Raw genomic sequence first — 19,301 nt, 5'->3', positions numbered from 1 at the left:
GTTTGAACTGAGAGTCCATGCCCAAGAATGCTGACAGCCAATCAGTCACATTTATTTTATCCTAAACCCTGATTAAAAATGTATCTGAGGGTGTGGCTTGCTTATACTGTCAGGTGCAATGACCCCGTGGTCCAAAACAAGATCACGAAACCAGAACTAGCTGGAACCTGATCCTACTGAAGCAAGCTAATCAGCAGCTAGCTCATTCAAATGTTGTTAACTTACAACATTATTATGTAAACCTAACAGTCATAAGTCATGATGTTGTAATTGATGAATGAATCCCTATCAGTCAGTAGTTTCTTATTCCAACATCTCCATCAGTGCTCCTCAAGAAACCCACTAAACTGCTACTACACCAACTCTTACTGTACATAATAATAATCAAATCATTCATTAGTCTCAAGTTTAACTTCACTGATTATTATCCATTATCCATTATCCAAATAAACAAAAGAAGGGGGAGGGCCAATACTATAATGTCTACAATAGTAAACATACAACAAAGAGTACAAAAAGACGTAAAGAGCGTAAATCTTATTTTCAGATGGCTATCCCCTTGGCCATTCTTGCGTGTTCTTACATCACTGTTTTAATTGAAAGCACCCTAAATCGGTCATTTTAGGGGCTGGCAACAAACGGTTAAACAGATGTATTCTGATCATATTCGAACCAGAGACTGTTGAGGCCACTGGCAGGTTTTGAGGAACGTGTCGAACCTGTGGCGAGAAAAAGTCAAACAAATATCTTCATGCCTAACTGCTAGCAGGTCCCTCAATGCAGCATCTTCACCAGCAGACGGAACATACGCAGTTAGAGTAGGGAGCAGGCAGTACGCAACAGACAATCTCGGGTAGACACATCTAATTAAACAAATCTCCAAAGGGTTGTATTCACCCGACAAGACCCTATCAATTACACCTACAAATTATACCATAGAGATTATATGAATGCTGGAGCTGAAGAGTTCACTTGTTCTCTTCTCTGGTTTACCTGAGGATAACACCTGTCCTGGGAACAAATCTCTCTATATTTATCCGGTTTGCAATTAGACTATGCCACTCACACATAATTAGCCTGCCACGTAATAAGCCTTTCAATGATTAATCAAGCAACCAATTTAAAAGTGTACGTGAGCACCAAAGCAGTGTCTTTATCGACTGATGTTTCAAAAAGGCTGCCCTGAAGTAGGCCACTAGTTTTAGAATGCTGTTAAAGTTAGCGAATAAAGTTGTTAGCGTTTCTAAAAACCGGTGAGAGCAAGTTATTGCACATAACATTTAAAATGAAAGAGCTCTTACCTTGCCTCGCTTTCAGAAAAGATGAGCTGATCACGCTACAAATATCCCGATATTTATCCGTTATTTTAATTATCTGCGTCCATGTTCAGCGATGACTAATAATGCTCCTGCAGGGGTGTTCGCGCCTGGCTCATGTGTGCATTGCTTCTTACTGACTGTGTTTTCATGCATTACAAGTTTGGACAAAGCGGAGGAGAGGAACTGTGACAGGCACATATCTAAGAGCAAAGCCCGGGGCAACATTATTTAAAAACATTTAATGGACACAGATTGTCATGTAACTCGGTGGAGAGGTGTTGAATGGAAGAACCCGTTCCATGGAGTTTAATGAGAATCGGGCCAGACAGACAAACGGAAAAACAAACCGGACCGAAAAAACGAAAAAAAAAACAGACTTTGTCGGACTTAACATTTATATCAGATTAATCTCAGTGAAATCACCAGTTCCAAAAACTGACAGTGATTTCCAAAAACCAAATATGTTAGCCTGCCATTTGTTGTATTCGTATCTTTCTCACCTGTGTCTGGTGGTGAATTAATGTTAGAGTTTAGGCTTAGACCATCACTTCTGCAGATGACAAGAGGACGCATGAAATGCAGATACATTTGATTAATCCTTGTGGTCTAATGACATATTTACAATCAAAGAATGCCTCACAGCAAATTAAAGTTCTGAAGTTCTTTGATTCATTTGTTTGTGTATGTGTTTGAGTTTGTGTGTCTGTGTGTGTGTGTGAGAGAGAGAGAGAGAGAGGAAGAGAAAGTTCATGAACTTCAAAGTCTTCTTTTACAAATAGTTATACTATTTTTTACAAAGAACCCTTAAAGGAAAGTTCTGAAACCTTAAAGTAAGACGTTTTTGTCAAAAACAAGCAATCTCACTACCAAAAAGGCATGCTGCAAAACCCCTTAAAAACACCGATAACTGCACAGTTGGTACTGATAGAAGGCTTGCTAACATGCTAACTCCTGTCTTTTGGCGATATAATTGACGATGTTGTGTTATTAAAGCTTATCTTACATCTTCACAGGGTGGACCACGGTAGTGCATAGTGCAAAGTCTGGGCAGCTGGTTGGAAGGACAGATGTGTTTATCTGTCCTTCAAATTTCTACCATGATAATGAATTCGAAGTACACCAGTACTAGATGCCCATAGAGACATGTTTCAAAAAGGGGCAAATTGTTGCATACTGTCTCTGTAAGACATTATAGTACTACAATATTAACGATAGAATGCAGGCCTTTCTCTCAGTGTCTCCTGTGAGAACAAAACGAACTGAAAAACAGATGTGTGTGTGTGTGTGTGTGTGTGTGTGTGTGTGTGTCTGTCTGTCTGTTGTATGTGTGTGTGTGTGTGTGTGTGTGTGTGTGTGTGTCTGTCTGTCTCTCTCTCTCTCACTCTGTGTGTGTGTGTGTGTGTGTGTTGTGGGTTACAGAACTGCTGCAGGTATTAAATGACTGCTAATACATTCCATGAACTGCTCAGAATAAAAACATGTTTTTCTCACAGACCATTTGGTGACTCCAAAAAAGGCCACAGTGTCCTTAATGTGACTTCATTTAATTTCCAGCTATATGGAAATGGTAGCGTCCCTTCAAATTCCTCACCGGCCCATCAAGAGTCCCTTTTCTGGCAATAAATGCCTCCACACACTGACAGAGGGAAGTCTGCAGACAGAGGCATTCTTCACACATGGACAACAAACCAAAGGTGTGTCCCTCAATGCTCTCACACACAAGCAACACACACACACACACACACACACACACACACACACACACACACACACACACACACACACACACACACACACACCACCTGCACCACCAAATGGACAGTGACCCATTTCTTTTCTTAAAGTTCTCTGGAGAAAATGCTCAGGTTGTGCGTCAGGAGTACACAACCAAGTAAGATGCTAAAGGCTGCTGGGAAATAAAAAAAAGAATGTCAAGTTCATGATGATGACGTGATCAGGACCAGGCTTCCGTCTCACCGCCTAACTGTGCCGATTGTCTGCCCATAGTTTAATTATATTTCTGTGAGCTTAAAATAGTTTATTACTTACAATTACTTAATATTACTTAAAATAGTAATAATTTAAAAAAAGCTAAAAGCTGATTGGCCACAATACAATATAATAAAGTACGGGGACGTGCCGTTACAGTAACATTGATAAATGTAGGTCTAGTGTTAGTTGTTGTATGAGAAACTATGAGAAACCCTTAGTGCTGTAAACTGTAAAACTGCACATGCTCCACCCCGGCCTCGCCCCAAAGCAACGGCATGGCAACGGCATGCGATCTGTACAGAAGCCTTGCAGGGTGGAGGGGGTTTGTGACAGGACCGTGCCCACACAGGCCCATCACCTGCCAAATGCAGACTTCCCAGGATGCACCTTGGCAGAAACCCCCTGAGCTACTCTACCCAGCACTCTGTAAGTGTTTCTGAAAGACCCTTGTTTGACTAGATCCTCATACACAATGTAATAACACTGGGGCGACAGCGGTACAGGAGGTAGGGAAGTCGTTTAGTAATCAGAAGGTTGCTAGTTTGAGTCCTCACTGTCGAAGCGTCCTTGAGCAAGACACTGAACCCCTAATTGCTCCTGATGTGCAGTGTGCCATCAGTGTAGATGTAATGTATATACATCCTTGTAAGTCGCTTTGGATAAAAGCGTCTGCCAAATGACTAAATGTAAATGAAACACTGGGAAATAGTTCAGTTCAAGGAGAAAGACTAACATGACTTGATGTTCACTCCATCTTCTCTACAATTTCCACTGACTGCTGTGTGTACGTTATTGTTCTGCGATATGTTCATCCCTTCAAAAAAATGTACCAAATGATGTCTGTGTTCATGCCTTTGGGATCTTAGCCCTGGGATGTTTCGCACAAATCACAATAACAGGAGCCTGGAGACCTTGCACTGTGCAGCGTGACCAGACTCAAAACACACACCTGAGACCTCAGAAGGAAAATGTAACGTGAGAGTCAAGTTCGTTAGAAAGAATGCGTACATTCATGTGTTATGACTATGATACATGGAAAAATAGGTGTGATGCAGAGTAAGGTCACTGGAGCTCCAAATAACCTTGTTCATTGTTGGTTTTTGTTAATGTCTTTGTATATACCTTTATTATTACCTTTATTTTATTCTTAATCATTTCTGAGGAAATGTAAAGTGGAACACAATATGACTTAGACAGTATAGCAATCTATAGAAGTGAGAGGTGGCCAATTCAGTTCCTTTTTACACAGATAAGCAAACCTTTAATGAGCGACATTAGGTGTTAATAAGTAGATAGAGACAAAACTCACCTGAACTAAAAGGAACTAGATGCAGTCTCACCTGAACTAAAATAACTAGGTGCAGTCTCACCTGAACTAAAATAACTAGGTGCAGTCTCACCTGAACTAAAATAACTAGGTGCAGTCTCACCTGAACTATAAGAACTAGGCTCAGTCTCACCTGAACTAAAATGACTAGGTGCAGTCTCACCTGAACTAAAAGAACAAGGTCTTTCCACCTGACCATTTAATCAGATAAGTTGCCACCACAGTCGACAAGCTGAGTCTCCCCAACATACTGTAAGTAGCTTGTTGGCCATTTCTGAACACTGTAAGGATCACACCTCAACAGTCAATAATGTTTCACAGCTTCTGTCATCCACATTCTTTTGTCATAGATCAGTCTCCAGGCTAACGTTCCAAACACAGGTGTGTGCATAGAGCTGACCTGTGAAAACACACATACTGTAAGGGTATGCAAAAGCTGGACTTCTGTACTTTATTTAGTTCTTTTCATGGTTCTGGTACCAGGGACGCTCGGTGCTGACTCACAGCACTGGCTCCTCAGGAGGTGTAGCGACAGATGAGGCTCAGTTCTGTTTAAATCAACCTCGGGCGAAGAGACTAAGAGATAGAAGTAGGCCAGCACCCGTACGCCCATAGCTAGTGGCTTGAAATATTTCCCCAAAATGTTACAAGTTAAGGCAGGATGGCATGTAGATACAGCTCTGATTGTTATCTTTAAAAAAATGTATCTATACGATGAAGTAAATAGTTGCCAAGTCATTAGCAAAACATTTAGGCGTACCCAAACAAGAAAAAAACAACAACTAATCCTTCAGAATTTGTGTCATATACAGTACGAAACATAAATCTGAATAAAGCTGAAAAAATCAGTGTCATTGTCATGTTCCTGCTTTCATAACCACATGATTCATACAAGGAATCTATTAATACAAGGCACTTGTTTATTATATCCTTAAGTCTTTAACAGTGTTTGGAAATGATCTCCATTATCTCCATGTGTGGTGCACCAAGTGGCCACTGGAAGCCATGTTGATGCATCATGTTTCATGACACGAACTGAAGAAGAACCGACTGAGCGTACAGATGAGCTGTCAACAACAGTTTGCACATACTTATACCGGATACCTCACAACTAATAGCCTCCAGAGAGATAAAGCCCATCACGATACACGGCAATGGAAGGAGTTGCATGTCTCAACCACTCTTAGCTCCCTGGGCAGCATCTTGGAACATGAACATAACATACCTGACTGCAAGGCATACATTCAGGCGGAGTGATGCTTATGTCAGTATAGATGCCAGTGGAAACAAAGAGAACGACTGTCTCTGCCCAAACAAATCATAAATACAAAATACAATCATAATAGCCTGGGGGTAAAGTCAAATATTACGTCTGACAAAAGCATGGCTAGCAATGTCTTAGTTAATCAGTGGCCGAGTGAGAGAGTGAGAGATTATGAGAGTGTGTGTGTGTGTGTGTTGAGTGTGTGTCTGTGTGTGTGAGAGAGTGTGCGTGCGTGTGTGAGCTGGCATGACCCAGGACGCCATACTCAAGAATGCCTGGATCAGTGCACGTCTCTCCCTGCCTGTGTACTCAGTAGCTCACCTGCAGTGAGGATAAACAACTGACAACATCTGAGAGAGATTGAAAAATGTGTGGATAAGAAAAGACATGCATCGTTACCTTGTGATGGTGTTAAAACAGAAACAGCATTGAGAAGGTTTATGATATCATGTAGATCAAATACAAGAACAGCACCTACAGCACAATGTAGTTGAATATATAAATTGGTAAATATACATCAATTCATTCATTCATCAGGACCAATTGTGCTGTTGTTGGTGTTTGAAAGGCAAGTCTGTTTTTTATTAGGCTTGCTACTTTTAGACGAAAAAACTCCTCTAATGCCTCTTCAAATGTCTGCACATACCATTTTTTTACAATGCCATTTTTAATAAGGCTTAAGTGATTAGAACTACTACATTTCCCCAGCTGTCATGCATTAAGCATGTCTTGGCAACTTTTATCTAACATTTTGTATGTTTATTTATTTATTTTCCAATCTATTTTTTCCAAACCCTGGCATATGTAAGCACTGAGTACGTAATATCCAGTTGTACTAAATGAACTAAACGGTGTGTGAATACATTTTTTAATGTTCTGATAAGCCACTGAATAGCAGCACTTACAGGCCCTCACAAGTTGAAATGCATCTCAGGACTGCGCACACTACTGTTTGTAGCTTGCTTCAAACTCACTGCCGTGATATTTGAATGACAGAACAGGGACGCAGCACATTTGAAAACCACCCAAATATACTCTTCTTTTTCTCGGTCGACAGCTTTAGAGTGTTTCCCTTGTAATCACAGGCGCACTGATTTCACCTTTGCCAACCCTTCCTCTAACACCAGTAAGTAATCTCAAAATCATGAAACATTCCAGTGATCACACCTTCCTGTTGTTATGAGAATGGAAACCATCTCTTGGCTTGTGCAGTTCAAACTACATGCAGCAATAAAAAACAAGCCTTTTTTTTTTTAGAAGCATCAAAAAACTACACGCCTGTCTGCCAAAACACACAGCCAAAAGCTCCGTACTGGCTCTCAGTCTGAAAGAACAACCAGTGGCGTTGTGACGTATATTCATGGGTCCTGGCACTGCAGACCACAATAGCACATCTTATAAAACTACTTTCAAACTCATTTTTTATTAAATAGCTGAAAGCCACAAATCCCTGTTTGGCAGCATGCCAAAATGTGTTTTTAAAAGTGGCATGGGTTTGGTAAAAGGAGATCTAATGAAAATTCCTTCAGACAGGCATGATTCATAACTTTCTTCTTTTTTTCTCTCTTTTTCTTCTTCTCTTACAAACCCCTAAGGGGGTTAGCTGTGGCACCTGCGTAAGTTCACTGCCTCGAGGGGCCAGGAGGCATCTGTTTCCTAGGAGAAGCTTTGAAAGTGTTTCGTTGGTGAATCACCGTGATATTTTTTTTTTGGATAAGATGACATTTAATAAGACACCCCAGGCCAGGAGAGCCCACCGTAAATCATCCGGGGGAAAAAACACGACCAGGGGAGGAGATTCAAAACCCTGGGCTTCTCTGGCTTTCTCCTGGAGTAAACACACAGTAATGCACTGCAGTAAATGCACGGAAAATTACGGAAAAAATTACGGAAAATGCACTGGTTTGTACAGTATGTAGAACATCAAACAATATGATTGTTAATTACAAAGGGTGAACAATATTTAAATAACCTGAAAGTGTCATAAACCAATATTTTAACAGATCTTTAAACAGGTGTGTGTGTATGTCTACACATCCCTCCGCATGGCAAAAACCCCTGGAGCTTAGAATTTGAAACCTTGGTATAAAATTTAAAAGATCTACAAAGCTGATGTTCTAAAAACAGCGGTTTCACAGTTTTCCTGAGATATGTACTAAGGCTTTGAAGGGTTCTACCAAGGAACCTTTTCCGGTGGATTTTTCTCCAAAACAAATACACACACAAAATATGCCCCTTTAAAAGGAGAAACAAAATTGTAGGTAAATGTATGGAGTACTGGTTTGTAATATATCATACAATATAATTGTTAATTACTAAGGGTGATCCATACATGAATTGTTCTTTGAATTACTGTCCTCCTCTTTACCTTTAGGTGTCTTGAAATCATAGTTTAACAGTAGACTCCTGCTCCCTAAAAGGGCAGGGTCCACGAATCAGACGAAAAGTTGTTGATATTTGAGCTGCCAATAAAACTACACCCATCCTGAAGCAACTGTGGATTTACAAAAATCCACACCGCAAATATCCCAAGGATTATAATAACAACCATCCATTAGTTTCCCTGAGATCTGAATGCTTTGAAGAGTTCTGCCAAGGAACCTTTTTCAGTTGAGTTTTTGGGGTGAATCAAATGTCATGTGACTAATGCTGAGAGTGGGTTATGTAGTGCACCCACAGAACGAGGCGCCGTCATAAATCTCCGAGACAAGGGACGCTGCTTGACTCACGTTCGACCTCACATCACAAGGCAAGGCCAGACAGGGATCCAGCAGGTGTTCTTGGCAACAACTGACTTCATCCTACTTAGTAAACTGACCTGTAAATAAAAAAAAACCTTAATATTCTGTATTGTGTAGTTTTTAGAATTATGCTATGCTATTATTTTTTTTATTTTTGTTTGCATGACTAACTTAACCTGACCCTGTTAAAGGTATAGAATCCAATGAAATACAAATGATGATGCAGCATCACATCGTTTATAATACCAGTATCTTTATGTATTCACAGCCACACATCTTTTCTTCACCTGCCTCTGTTCAATGAATTTCATTATCGCATTCTCAGTTGCCCAAAAAACATGAAAAAAGAAAAAAAAAACATGAGGGATACGAGATGAGGTGGATACAAAGGCATGTTGTGATACGTTGTTCTTTCCGTTGTCCTTTCTTACAGAGTTAAGCCAGTAAGCTTAAGGGCATGTGTCCATATCGCGTTTTTCCCTGGCAGAAAAGCACTGACAAGGGTGCTGGAGAACTCCAGCGCCTTCCTCGAAAGTTCACAGACTAATGTTAGAAGCGCTCGGAGCTGCCGCACAAAAAAAGGCGGATCGCTCCGAGAATGACACTGGTGCAGTGTTTTTTCTTGGCGGGCGCAAATGCTCTCTCCTCACTGGGAGCAATTGAAAAAAGACGCTGGCCCTTAGAAAAAAAAGCTATATGAACACTCAGCCTAAGCCTGCAATATTTATCATTTTTGATAACACATAGGTTGCGTGAGCTCTTACACCTTTTAGCCTTAATGACAGAGATAATTGCTAGCTTACTGATTTATGGTATCCAAGGGAACAAGGTATTGTGGTTTCAATCACAGTACCCTGCAAATACGTACGACCTGGAGTGTTGTAAGTAGTTGTGGAATATCAAAGCCAATGTCGCACATGATAAAAGAAAATAACAAATCTTGAAAGTAGTTGTGAAAATAATATAGACTTACCGTTATCGAGTGAATTTAATGTAAATGGAAACATCCTATATTCTCCTGAAATAGAACATAGCAGGACATGGAAGCTCATCTGAATTTGTCAGAGAAAGGACAAATCCAGTTTTGAACTGCTAGTCTAGTATTCTCTGGATTTATGCACATGTGTAAACCTAAATCCTTAAAATTTGGCATCAAATGTACCCTACCGTCTTGAATTCATCCTAATGCAGCTTTGTTAGTTACAACAACAAAGGCCAGTTAACGCTAAATACAATTGTGCTATTAACCATAAGAAACTGGTGGTCAAAAACATTGAAAATTATAACATCACTAGATGAAATCAAACGTGTCACCTGGGCGAGTTCAAATTTGATGCAGCTTGATTAGCAAACCAATGACTGCATCTCATCTAATTGGCAGCAGGTGTCACCAGTGACCACTTCCTTTATAAAAGCACGATGGTAGGTGTATGTGCCATCAAGTTTTTTTTTTTTTGCGTATTTGAAATAATTGTTTAATATGCATGCATTGAAAGGGCCTGTGTTTCCCCCTGGAATCAGGATCCTGGTGGGGCATTGTTGAAGATTAAGATGACTGCTTTTTCTAACACACTGGGATTTTAATATTCTGACTGTGGATGTTTAACAAATTCTACTATTTTCATATTTTCCTTCCATGTTTTTCGTTTTTCTTTTTTTCTTTGCAGATCAATGGAAACCACTCATGCCCGGTCACAGCTATACCATTGGCAAGCCGATGAAGTTTGAGGTCAAAGTCCCAAACACCAAAGCTGAACTTGAATGAGTTTTACTGTCGCTTTGATGGACAATGGGACAGTCCTGACACCATCCCCCCATAACACCACCCTCCACCCCTAGCCCATCAACTGCACCCCCCCCCCACCACCACCACCTCAGCAAAGGCCTGCGTCTTCTCACAACTGCCCACCTCAGAGCCCCCTTCCCTCCACCCCCTCCACAGTGACGACTCTCTCCATCCTGGAGAGGGACGTCAACAGGCTATTCAAGAGACAGAACCCCCGCAAAGCAGCCGGGCCAGACTCTGTCTCTCCAACAATCCTGAAGTGCTGATCAGCTGTCTCCGGTGTTCACAGACATCTTTAACACCTCACTGCCACGTACCAGCCTGCTTCAAGGCCTCCACCATCATCCCCGTCCCCAAAAAAACTAAGATCACTGGACTCAATGATTACAGACCCATCGCCCTGACCTCTGTAGTGATGAAGGCATTTGAGCGCCTTGTGCTGCTTCACCTCAAAGCCATCACTGACCCTCTCCTGGACCCCCTGCAGTTTGCCTACAAAGCCAACAGGTCTGTAGACGATGCAGTAAACATGGCCCCTCACTTCATTCTCCAGCACCTGGACTCCGCAGGAACCTACGCCAGGATCCTGTTTGTGGACTTCAGCTCTGCCTTCAATACCATAATTCCTGCTCTGCTACAGGACAAGCTCTCCCAGCTGAGTGTGCCTGACTCCACCTGCAGGTGGATCACAGACTTCCTGTCTGACAGGAGGCAACACGTGAGGCTGGGGAAGTATGTCTCTGATTCCAGGACCATAAGCACCGGCTCCCCTCAAGGCTATGTTCTTCCCCCTCTACTCTTCTCCCTGTATACAAACAGCTGCACCTCCAGTCACCAGTCCGTCAAACTCCTCAAGTTCGCGGATGACACCACCCTCATTGGGCTCATCTCTGGTGGGGATGACTCCGCTTACAGGTGTCATTGACCATCTGGTGACCTGGTGTGGCCAGAACAACCTGTAGCTAAATGCTCTGAAAACAGTGGAGATGGTTGTAGACTTTAGAAAGAACCCAGCCCCACCCACCCCCATCACCCTAAGAGACTCCCCAGTCGACACTACGAAGTCCTTCCACTTCCTGGGCACCATCATCTCCCAGGACCTCAAGTGGGAGCTGAATATCAGCTCCCTCACCAAAAGAGCTCAACAGAGGATGTACTTCCTGCGGCAGCTGAAGAAGTTCAACCTGCCAAAGACAATGATGGTGCACTTCTACACCTGCATCATCGAGTCCATCCTCACCTCCTCATCACCATCTGGTACGCTGCTGCCACTGCCAATGACAAAGGCAGACTGCAGCGTATCATCCGTTCTGCTGAGAAGGTGATTGGCTGCAATGTTCCATCTCTTCAGGACCTGTTCGCCTCTAGGACCCTGAGGCGGGCAGGTAAGATTGTGGCCGATCCCTCCCACCCGGGTCACAAACTCTTTGAGGTACTTCCCTCCGGCAGGAGGATGCGGTCCATCAGGACCAAAACCTCACGCCACAAAACTAGCTTCTTCCCGGCTGCAGTTGGCCTTATTAACAAGGCCCGGGACCCCCACCTGACCTGGACTCTTATCCCACCCCCACACCTCAAGTCTGTGTTACATTAACACACATCACATTGCACATTGCACATTGCACATTGCTCATTCACATTGCACTCCTATTTTGCATTCTACTTTCCACTTTATTTTTTTATGTTCATTGTCTATATATTTGTATTGTGTATATATTGCGTTTTTTTGTTCTTATGTGTAGTACTTTTCTTATGTGTAGTACTTATTTGTGTTTTTATGTTTTATGTTATGTGTAGTACTTATTGTGTTTGTTTGTTTTTATGTTTAATGTTTAAAAAAAAAAACATTTCAACCTGAGCTTTTTTTATTCAAAGGTTAAAGCACATCAATAGAGGAAACACATGGAACAGGATACAATACATCACAAAACAATTAATCAAAATCAAAGATCGAGGAGCTTTTATAACTGAGATTTAGAAGAGAGGTTTAGGAGGAAACACTGTTTGTAGGGCTAAATGATGCCAAATGTCCATGTTCGCTTTCATGTAAGTACATGGTGCTTTAGAGTTGAAGATGCATTAAACCACAGTGATAACCCTGCAGCTGAATCTTGCCTCAATACAACACTGGGTTTAACATGTGAGTTCACAGTTTTTGGCAGTCTTGTCTAAATCACATTTTATGAGCTGGAATCCACCTTCTGCTGAATGTTCATATACTCCTGTATCAGCACAGGCATGTTCTTCAGCATTTCCTCAAAGTGCTGCACTGTTCTGGTGTACTGATGCCCATGGTCCAAGAGTGGCTGTAAAATATTTATGGGCTTTGACTGACGTATATTTGGTGGGAGCCCAACCTCTTGTGGCACCAGAGGATTACCGACAAGAGCGTGATTGAGCCGTCGTCTCTGTAGGCTCCCCTTGAGGAAGCCCAGCATTTCCTGCAGTCTGCCGGCCAAGTGGTCTGAGGCCCATTCCGACGGCTCTTTTTTCTCCAACAGTAAATGCAGCAGGACCGTCTTGAGGTGGTGGCCTGAAAGGTTACCCTCACCTGTGAGCCAGATCTGTTTCTTGTTCAGGAAGGACAGGATCTGTAGGCAGTGGAGGTGACAGGCGTTTTGCGGAAGGCGCTTGCCGAGATACCTGAGGAGGTTTCTCTCGTAACGGGCGAACGAGAGCGGCCACTGGGCTTCTGGTGTGCCGTCCTTCCTCTTTGAGGCTAGGTAGGAAACCAAACACACATCCGTGTCTTCCAACTTCACCACAGGCGTGACATTGAAATGGATCGTCCTCCCCGAACGGAACCGGACGCTCAAAGCACCAGGCGATTCCTGGCTCTGGAATGACAGCTCCAGTTCGTACCTGTGCGACATCTGCTCCCAGGCTTTACACACGGCAGATCGGAACCACCTGGCCACGTGGGCTCTCGACAGGTAAGGGGTGTTCTCACAGCACAGAGGGCCGTCTGTGACCTCTGTGACCTCATCCCTTTTGTCCTCCCTCTTGTCGTTGGTATGAAGCAGGCAGAGCATGTCGCTCTCTTCGCTGGCCTGACTGCATGGGCATCCATTGGCAGCGCTTTGCCCACCTTTTAGCATCTTAACCTTCCCATAGCCTCGCATGGCAGCCTTCTCATCCTTGTCAATCAACAGCTGGACCTGGAAGCTGATTGGCTCGCGGGGGGATATGGACACCCAGAGGTCACAGGTCAAGGTCCTCCCTGTGCACCAGGACTCGTAGAGGCTGCCGACCTCGATTAAATCCTCCACTTCCACGCCGGCTTGATCGCTAGAAATCTCCCTAATGGCTACCAGGAGGTCGTCCACAAAGCCTTCCACGAACTCACACACCCTCTGGCTCTCGTGGGGGGGCACGTGGACGTACCGCTCATAGAAGCCCATCAGAGTCCCCTGGTCCAGGACATGCACCTCTGCAGTGATGGGGGGTGCAGTCTGGGGGTCATGTTGTGGTGCTTCGGGCATTTCCTGGTCCAGTGAGTTGCCTCTTAGGAACCTGATGAGGATGCGGATGAGGGAGAATATGGAGTAGGCATTGCAGAGGTACCACATGTAGTTACCATCAGTGGAAGGTTGACTTTGTTTAGGTTTCGCCTGTGACCCTCTTCTCACACCAGTATCTAGTTGCTGCTCATTTTGGGACGTTTTTTCTGCACTGTGAGATGCATCTTGATCCTCAAATCCCTTTGAGTTCTCTTCAGGATCACTAAAGTCATTATGAAATGGTTGCCTCCCTTCTTTCACCTCCTGAGCCTCCACATTTTCAGACAGTGTGGTTTGGGGCACTTCAAGCTCGCCCTCTGCCAGTTCTCCGTTCTCTGCTTCACGCTCCGCAGGGGAAAGACCTTGGTGTTCCGTCGACACTTCCTGATGCGGGGGGAACTCCTCACTGAAACCTGACGGTTCTTCATCCTCTAACTGTGCGGCATCTTCCATTTGGGAATATTTCTGGTCTGGAGGCTCGGACTCGTTCGTCTCCTTCTTACCTTCTGCCGAAAAATTCCCTTTCAATACGGCCTGTCCCTCGTGGTCCGACAGGTGTGGCTCCGCATGACTCTGCCCTAAATTCTGGTCCCTTGCTTGCAGAAGATGACTACTCTCCGGTCTTTCTGGCTGGTCCTTCACCGCCATGGCCTCCACCACCACCAGCTCCTGCTCCAGCCTGGCTCGCTCCCTCAGAAGCAGCCCCTCGCGCTCCTGCATGCTGTTTATAATGTCATCGTGTTCCAGAATGACACTGTGCTCCTTAGGGAAGATCAGACCTGCTACCACCACAAGTACACGCAGAAGGGGCCCCTGCATCCTTCTGCAAAAGAGGAATACAGAGTTTTGGTGAATGGTGATGGTCTAGTAAGCCAACCCATACACACTAGGCATTCACTGTTCAAATACCCAATCATGATACTGATGATAATAAGCATTGCAATGAGACATTTAGTTAGTTGTGCTATGTGGGTAATCATGTGGTGTATTCTTGTAGAATTTTTTGTTAAAGAGAAATATTGTTTTTACTGAATGGTGTAAGCTACAGCCCCGAGTGAAATGCTGGTTAAAAGCAGCCATCTTTAATAAGCATAGATCTGTGGACTGTGTTAACAGTTGTACAGGAGTGATATCTGATAATTGTGCATTTGCAATATGCAACACTGTTGAAACTGAGGTTTTAGAAAATAAGTCACATCAGTTCTAGTATTGACCTTCAGGGTCACATACCCAGTTTACACAGAGACAATAGCACAGTCAGTGTGAGAAATGCACTTCATTTATTCTACTACTCAAGCTCATACCTCAGTTCCTGGTAGCAGTGAAAACTAAACTGATGCAACTTCCTGCCATTAAACAACCTTAAAAACATTTCTTCTTCAAAATGATATGATAACAACACTCACCTAATGCAGATGTATCAGGCTTCAGCAAAAACACATATCCCAAACTGCAGATGGATAAACAAGAAAACCAAAAAGCGAAAGGTTATCGCTTGAGCACCGAGACGCACCGTTCTCTGGCTCGTCCTGTAAAGGATGCAGGTTGTCAGTTTCAGACTAACTGTGACAACACACTTCCTGCACGCAGTGGAGTGGTTCTGTTTTTTTTTTCCGGCCCAGAGGAAGCCACAGAGCCTAGTGTCACGGTTGTTTTATGGGTGTAACCTCTTTTACTGTACTGAGCCATGGGCTAGCAGGCTACCATATACGGAAAAGAATGACATGCGGCCATAGAGGTGCAACTGATTTGTTTCTCGTCCCCTAGACAGCCAAGATTTCACTACATTTCGCTCAGCGATTCGTCTGTGGATGTGTTTGAGACTAAGCCAGGCAGGCTTGTGAAAGGTATGGTGCTTTGAGAGCCGGGTGGGAGCTGTTCAGTGGAAACCCTGGTGCGGGCTTTACTTTATTGTTGAATCTTTTGTGGCGGTAACTGGTTTCTCCAGTAGAAGATCTGACGCTCTCTCACACACTGACAGGTGCGCAGTCCTGGATGCCGCTGAGAGAGTGCCGGCATTGCACCATACCGTCACACAACTGAGAAGACTACACGATTTATTCACTCTGTGGTTTGATGTCCACATCATAGAAATAGATGGGGAGTAACGAAAGTTTCACGGTCAGACAAGTAAAGTTTTATAAATTATAGTTGTTTTGTTGTTTGTGCTGTTCTGTTTTTTTTTAATGTCTTTTGAGACTTGAGAGTGGCTGTGCTCTGGTTGAACTTTTCAGCATGCTTGCGAGTTAAAAGCAACCAGTGCTTTAAATATTTCATTTGAATGTGGCAAGGCAGTGGGTTTGCATACATTCAGCGACTAAATGCTGTAGCTATGGTTACACCTGGTATGTAAATAAGGTTTTCTTTCAACAAAAAGAAGGATGAAAACAACTGCAACATATTTTGTACCTAACAATTCTCAAAAAATCACAGAAAGTAAATATGTTAACATTACTAATGTATGGATACATTATAGCAAATCAGACCAAAGGTAACATTAAAGCAGGTGAGTCTCTCTCTGTATATCTCTCCTCCCTCCCCCCTGGTGTGTGTGTGTGTGTGTGTGTGTGTGTGTTTAGACAGGGAGGGGCAAGGTAACAGATTAGTCTCTTTTTCAGGAAACGCTCTGATGTTGCTGATTCATTATGTAAGGGTCTCACTCTTACGCTGACAGTCAATACAAACTCTCATTCCTACTCACATCTTCCATCACTGGGAACTAAACACAACACTATCTGCACGAGACTGCAAGACACTGCACACAGTAAGTAAACACACATTTATTCAATTTCACTGGACTTGGACTGCCAAGTAGCGGTATCGATTAGGTCTAGCCAGACAGCTTCTGCTCCAGAATGGTAAAGATCAGTGTGATCCGCAGGCCATGCCTCAGGCGGCCAATTCACAATGTGTATATTTCGAGGGCCGAATGCATTCCTTGTCATCCCCTGTTTGACCTTAAAAACGATGTTTGACAGGGACTGTGACAATTACTTTTTTTTAAGCTTCATCTGAGGATCATGGTACAATGCTGATTGTATGTAGAGCATAAGTAACAGTATTGATTGAGTCTGCCCTGACAGCAACTGACTCTGAGAGGGTCAGAAGCTAGAGCTGATTGGTCTTGTCATCTGCACTAATTTGTATCATCTGCTCTATGGGTCAATATTCAAGATGACAGTGTTGTTCTTGAGGTCCATTCATTTTTTCTGTTTCATCTCATATATTCATATATCAGCCATATATATATATATAGCCGTGTTCTTCACCCCCCCCCCCCCCCCCAAATCCAGGTTTGGTCGTGAAACGCTGAAAGTCAAAACCCACAGCCGCCAACATGGACAAGTTCCGCATGATGTTCCAGTTCCTGCAGTCCAACCAGGAGTCCTTCATGAACGGCATCTGCGGCATCATGGCGCTCGCCGCCGCCCAGCTCTACTCGGCCTTCGAGTTCACCTGCCCGTGCCTGCCGGAGCACAACTACGCCTACGGTATCTCTCTTTCTCTCTGTGTTAAGCCCTTGGTTCTCGTGTACCTCTCCCTCTCTCTCTCTCCATCTCCCTTTCTCTCCATGCACCACCTCTCTCTCCTTTCATCTCTGCGTTCTCCCTTTTTTTTTTCAACTTTCTCCCTTTTCACTCTTACTGTTTCCATTGCATTGCATGTGTGTTACTGAGCTCAGGTGCTTGTGTTTCAAGGGTTCAGATCTAAATCTTTCTTTAGGTATCGGAGCTCAGATGCTTGTGTTTCAAGGGTTCAGATCTAAATCTTTCTTTAGGTATCGGCGTCCTGCTGGTGCCGCCGGTCTGGTTCTTCATGCTGGGCTTCGTCCTCAACAACAACGTGTCCATGCTGGCCGAGGAGTGGCGCCGGCCCCTGGGCAAGCGGGGCAAGGACCCCACCGTCCTGCGCTACATGTTCTGCTCCGTCTCGCAGCGCGCGCTCATCGCTCCCGTCGTGTGGATCTCCGTGACGCTCATGGACGGGAAGAGCTTCCTGTGCGCCTACTCCCTGGACCTGGACGGCGGGCGCTTCACCAGCCCGGGGTTCAGCTTTGAGAACAACGCCAGTGTGAGCCAGGAGGACCTGACGAGGATGATGGCCAAGATCCCATGCAAAGAAATATATGATGGCGGACACATGGTGGTGAGAGAGGCTGTTACCAGATACCTGCGATGCGTGTCACAGGTAGGACTTCCTCGCCAGTCAGGAGTGGCCTACCAAACATTTAAAACATAATGTTAACGTGACATGATATAAGCCTTCATAAACATAATATATGAATATGATGGTTAATGATATAGAACTACCCTAGCCTTTTTAGTATAACCCCCACTCGCCCCCCCCACCACACACAAACGCACATACACACACACACACACACACACACACACACACACACACACACACACACACACACACACATGAATAATGTATTGAGTTCTCCAGATGTGTTTAGTCACAAATTAGTATTGTTATGACACAGAGTGTATACCTCAGCTCTTACTTATAAGCCCAAAGGAAAGATCCTTTAAATCCAAGGAGATATAGGTTAATGTACTGAAACAGATGTACACCTTCACTGTAAGACATACTGTTTTCACTAATGTTGGTTTAAAATGAAATGTAGTTCAATATACCATGAGAGGATTGGAACATCTTGAGAGGATTTGTTTTTAGAACAGGACAGAGTACAAGGGTAGACGGCGCCAAAACACACAATCACAGTATACTGAACACAACCTTGGAATAGCTTATAATAAATCAAGTCGGTGCAAAGATTCCTCCTAAAACCATTCTAAAATCCATTTACATAACACTTCCTGTAAATGCAGCGTATATACGCAATCCCTGTCATTACAACGGTCGCACTGAAATTATAAAAAACAATGCAATGCATAATTACAGACGGAAGTTTCACGCTAAAAATGTTTTTTAAATGCTCTTCCTGCCTCAGGCGTTTGGCTGGCTCTTTCTGCTCCTCATCACCTTCGCGGCCTTCATGATCCGTGCCATCAGGCCCTGCTTCACCCAGGCCGCCTTCCTCAAGACCAAGTACTGGTCGCACTACATCGACATTGAGCGGAAGATGTTCGACGAGACGTGCACGGAGCACGCCAAGAGCTTCGCCAAAGTCTGCATCCAGCAGTATTTCGAGAGCATCAGCGGTGAGTTGCCCAGCCCCCACGGGCACCGGCCGCACCGCAGTGACGGTGATGACGACAGTGACGATGAGGAGAAGCACCTGAGCGACGAGGACAAGCTGCTGGGCATCCGCGCGCAGGACGACATGAACCGGGTGCTGTGGAACTGGCACACGTGCAAGCCGCCGCTCAGCCTGAGGAGGGACGGCCCGGACGGGGATCCCGGAA

At 44.0% G+C, this 19,301-nt stretch overlaps 2 protein-coding genes and 1 long non-coding RNA gene across 3 annotated transcripts in view; 1 reads left to right on the top strand and 2 right to left on the bottom strand.

The window, feature by feature from the left end:
• Positions 1 to 8,360: 8,360 nt before the first annotated feature.
• LOC116218993 lies at positions 8,361 to 9,901 on the bottom strand. Its single transcript, XR_004163063.2, has 3 exons — positions 9,811 to 9,901; positions 9,617 to 9,695; positions 8,361 to 8,720 (listed from the first exon to the last, which is right to left on the bottom strand). It is a non-coding gene; the product is annotated as an uncharacterized LOC116218993 (long non-coding RNA).
• A 2,380-nt stretch (positions 9,902 to 12,281) lies between these two features.
• On the bottom strand, positions 12,282 to 15,469 carry LOC105891023 (inositol 1,4,5-trisphosphate receptor-interacting protein). The gene is made up of 2 exons (XM_012817160.3): positions 15,336 to 15,469; positions 12,282 to 14,752 (listed from the first exon to the last, which is right to left on the bottom strand). Exon 2 carries the CDS (start codon positions 14,746 to 14,748, stop codon positions 12,610 to 12,612), a length of 2,139 nt encoding a protein of 712 aa, XP_012672614.2. The 5' UTR covers positions 14,749 to 14,752; positions 15,336 to 15,469; the 3' UTR covers positions 12,282 to 12,609.
• A 75-nt stretch (positions 15,470 to 15,544) lies between these two features.
• The window catches only part of LOC105891024 (calcium homeostasis modulator protein 1), a 4,890-nt gene continuing 1,133 nt past the window's right edge, over positions 15,545 to 19,301 (top strand). The window contains exons 1-5 of the mRNA XM_012817161.3: positions 15,545 to 15,776; positions 15,911 to 16,693; positions 17,223 to 17,420; positions 17,708 to 18,117; positions 18,887 to 19,301. The exon at positions 18,887 to 19,301 is cut by the window's right edge and continues 1,133 nt beyond it. Of these exons, the coding sequence (XP_012672615.2) occupies positions 17,267 to 17,420; positions 17,708 to 18,117; positions 18,887 to 19,301 (979 nt within the window). The 5' untranslated portion in view covers positions 15,545 to 15,776; positions 15,911 to 16,693; positions 17,223 to 17,266. The remainder of the gene's footprint in view (positions 15,777 to 15,910; positions 16,694 to 17,222; positions 17,421 to 17,707; positions 18,118 to 18,886) is intronic.

The sequence above is a fragment of the Clupea harengus genome, chromosome 24, assembly GCF_900700415.2.
Source record: "Clupea harengus chromosome 24, Ch_v2.0.2, whole genome shotgun sequence".
In the NCBI taxonomy this organism is placed as follows: Eukaryota; Metazoa; Chordata; class Actinopteri; order Clupeiformes; family Clupeidae; genus Clupea; species Clupea harengus.
The sequence above is the reverse complement of the archived record's forward strand: the minus strand, read 5'-3'. Positions and strand labels throughout refer to the sequence as shown.

What these genes read in the sequence shown, in the direction of transcription:
- LOC105891023 (XM_012817160.3), bottom strand. Translation starts at nt 14,748, where the DNA reads ATGCAGGGGCCCCTTCTGCGTGTACTTGTGGTGGTAGCAGGTCTGATC.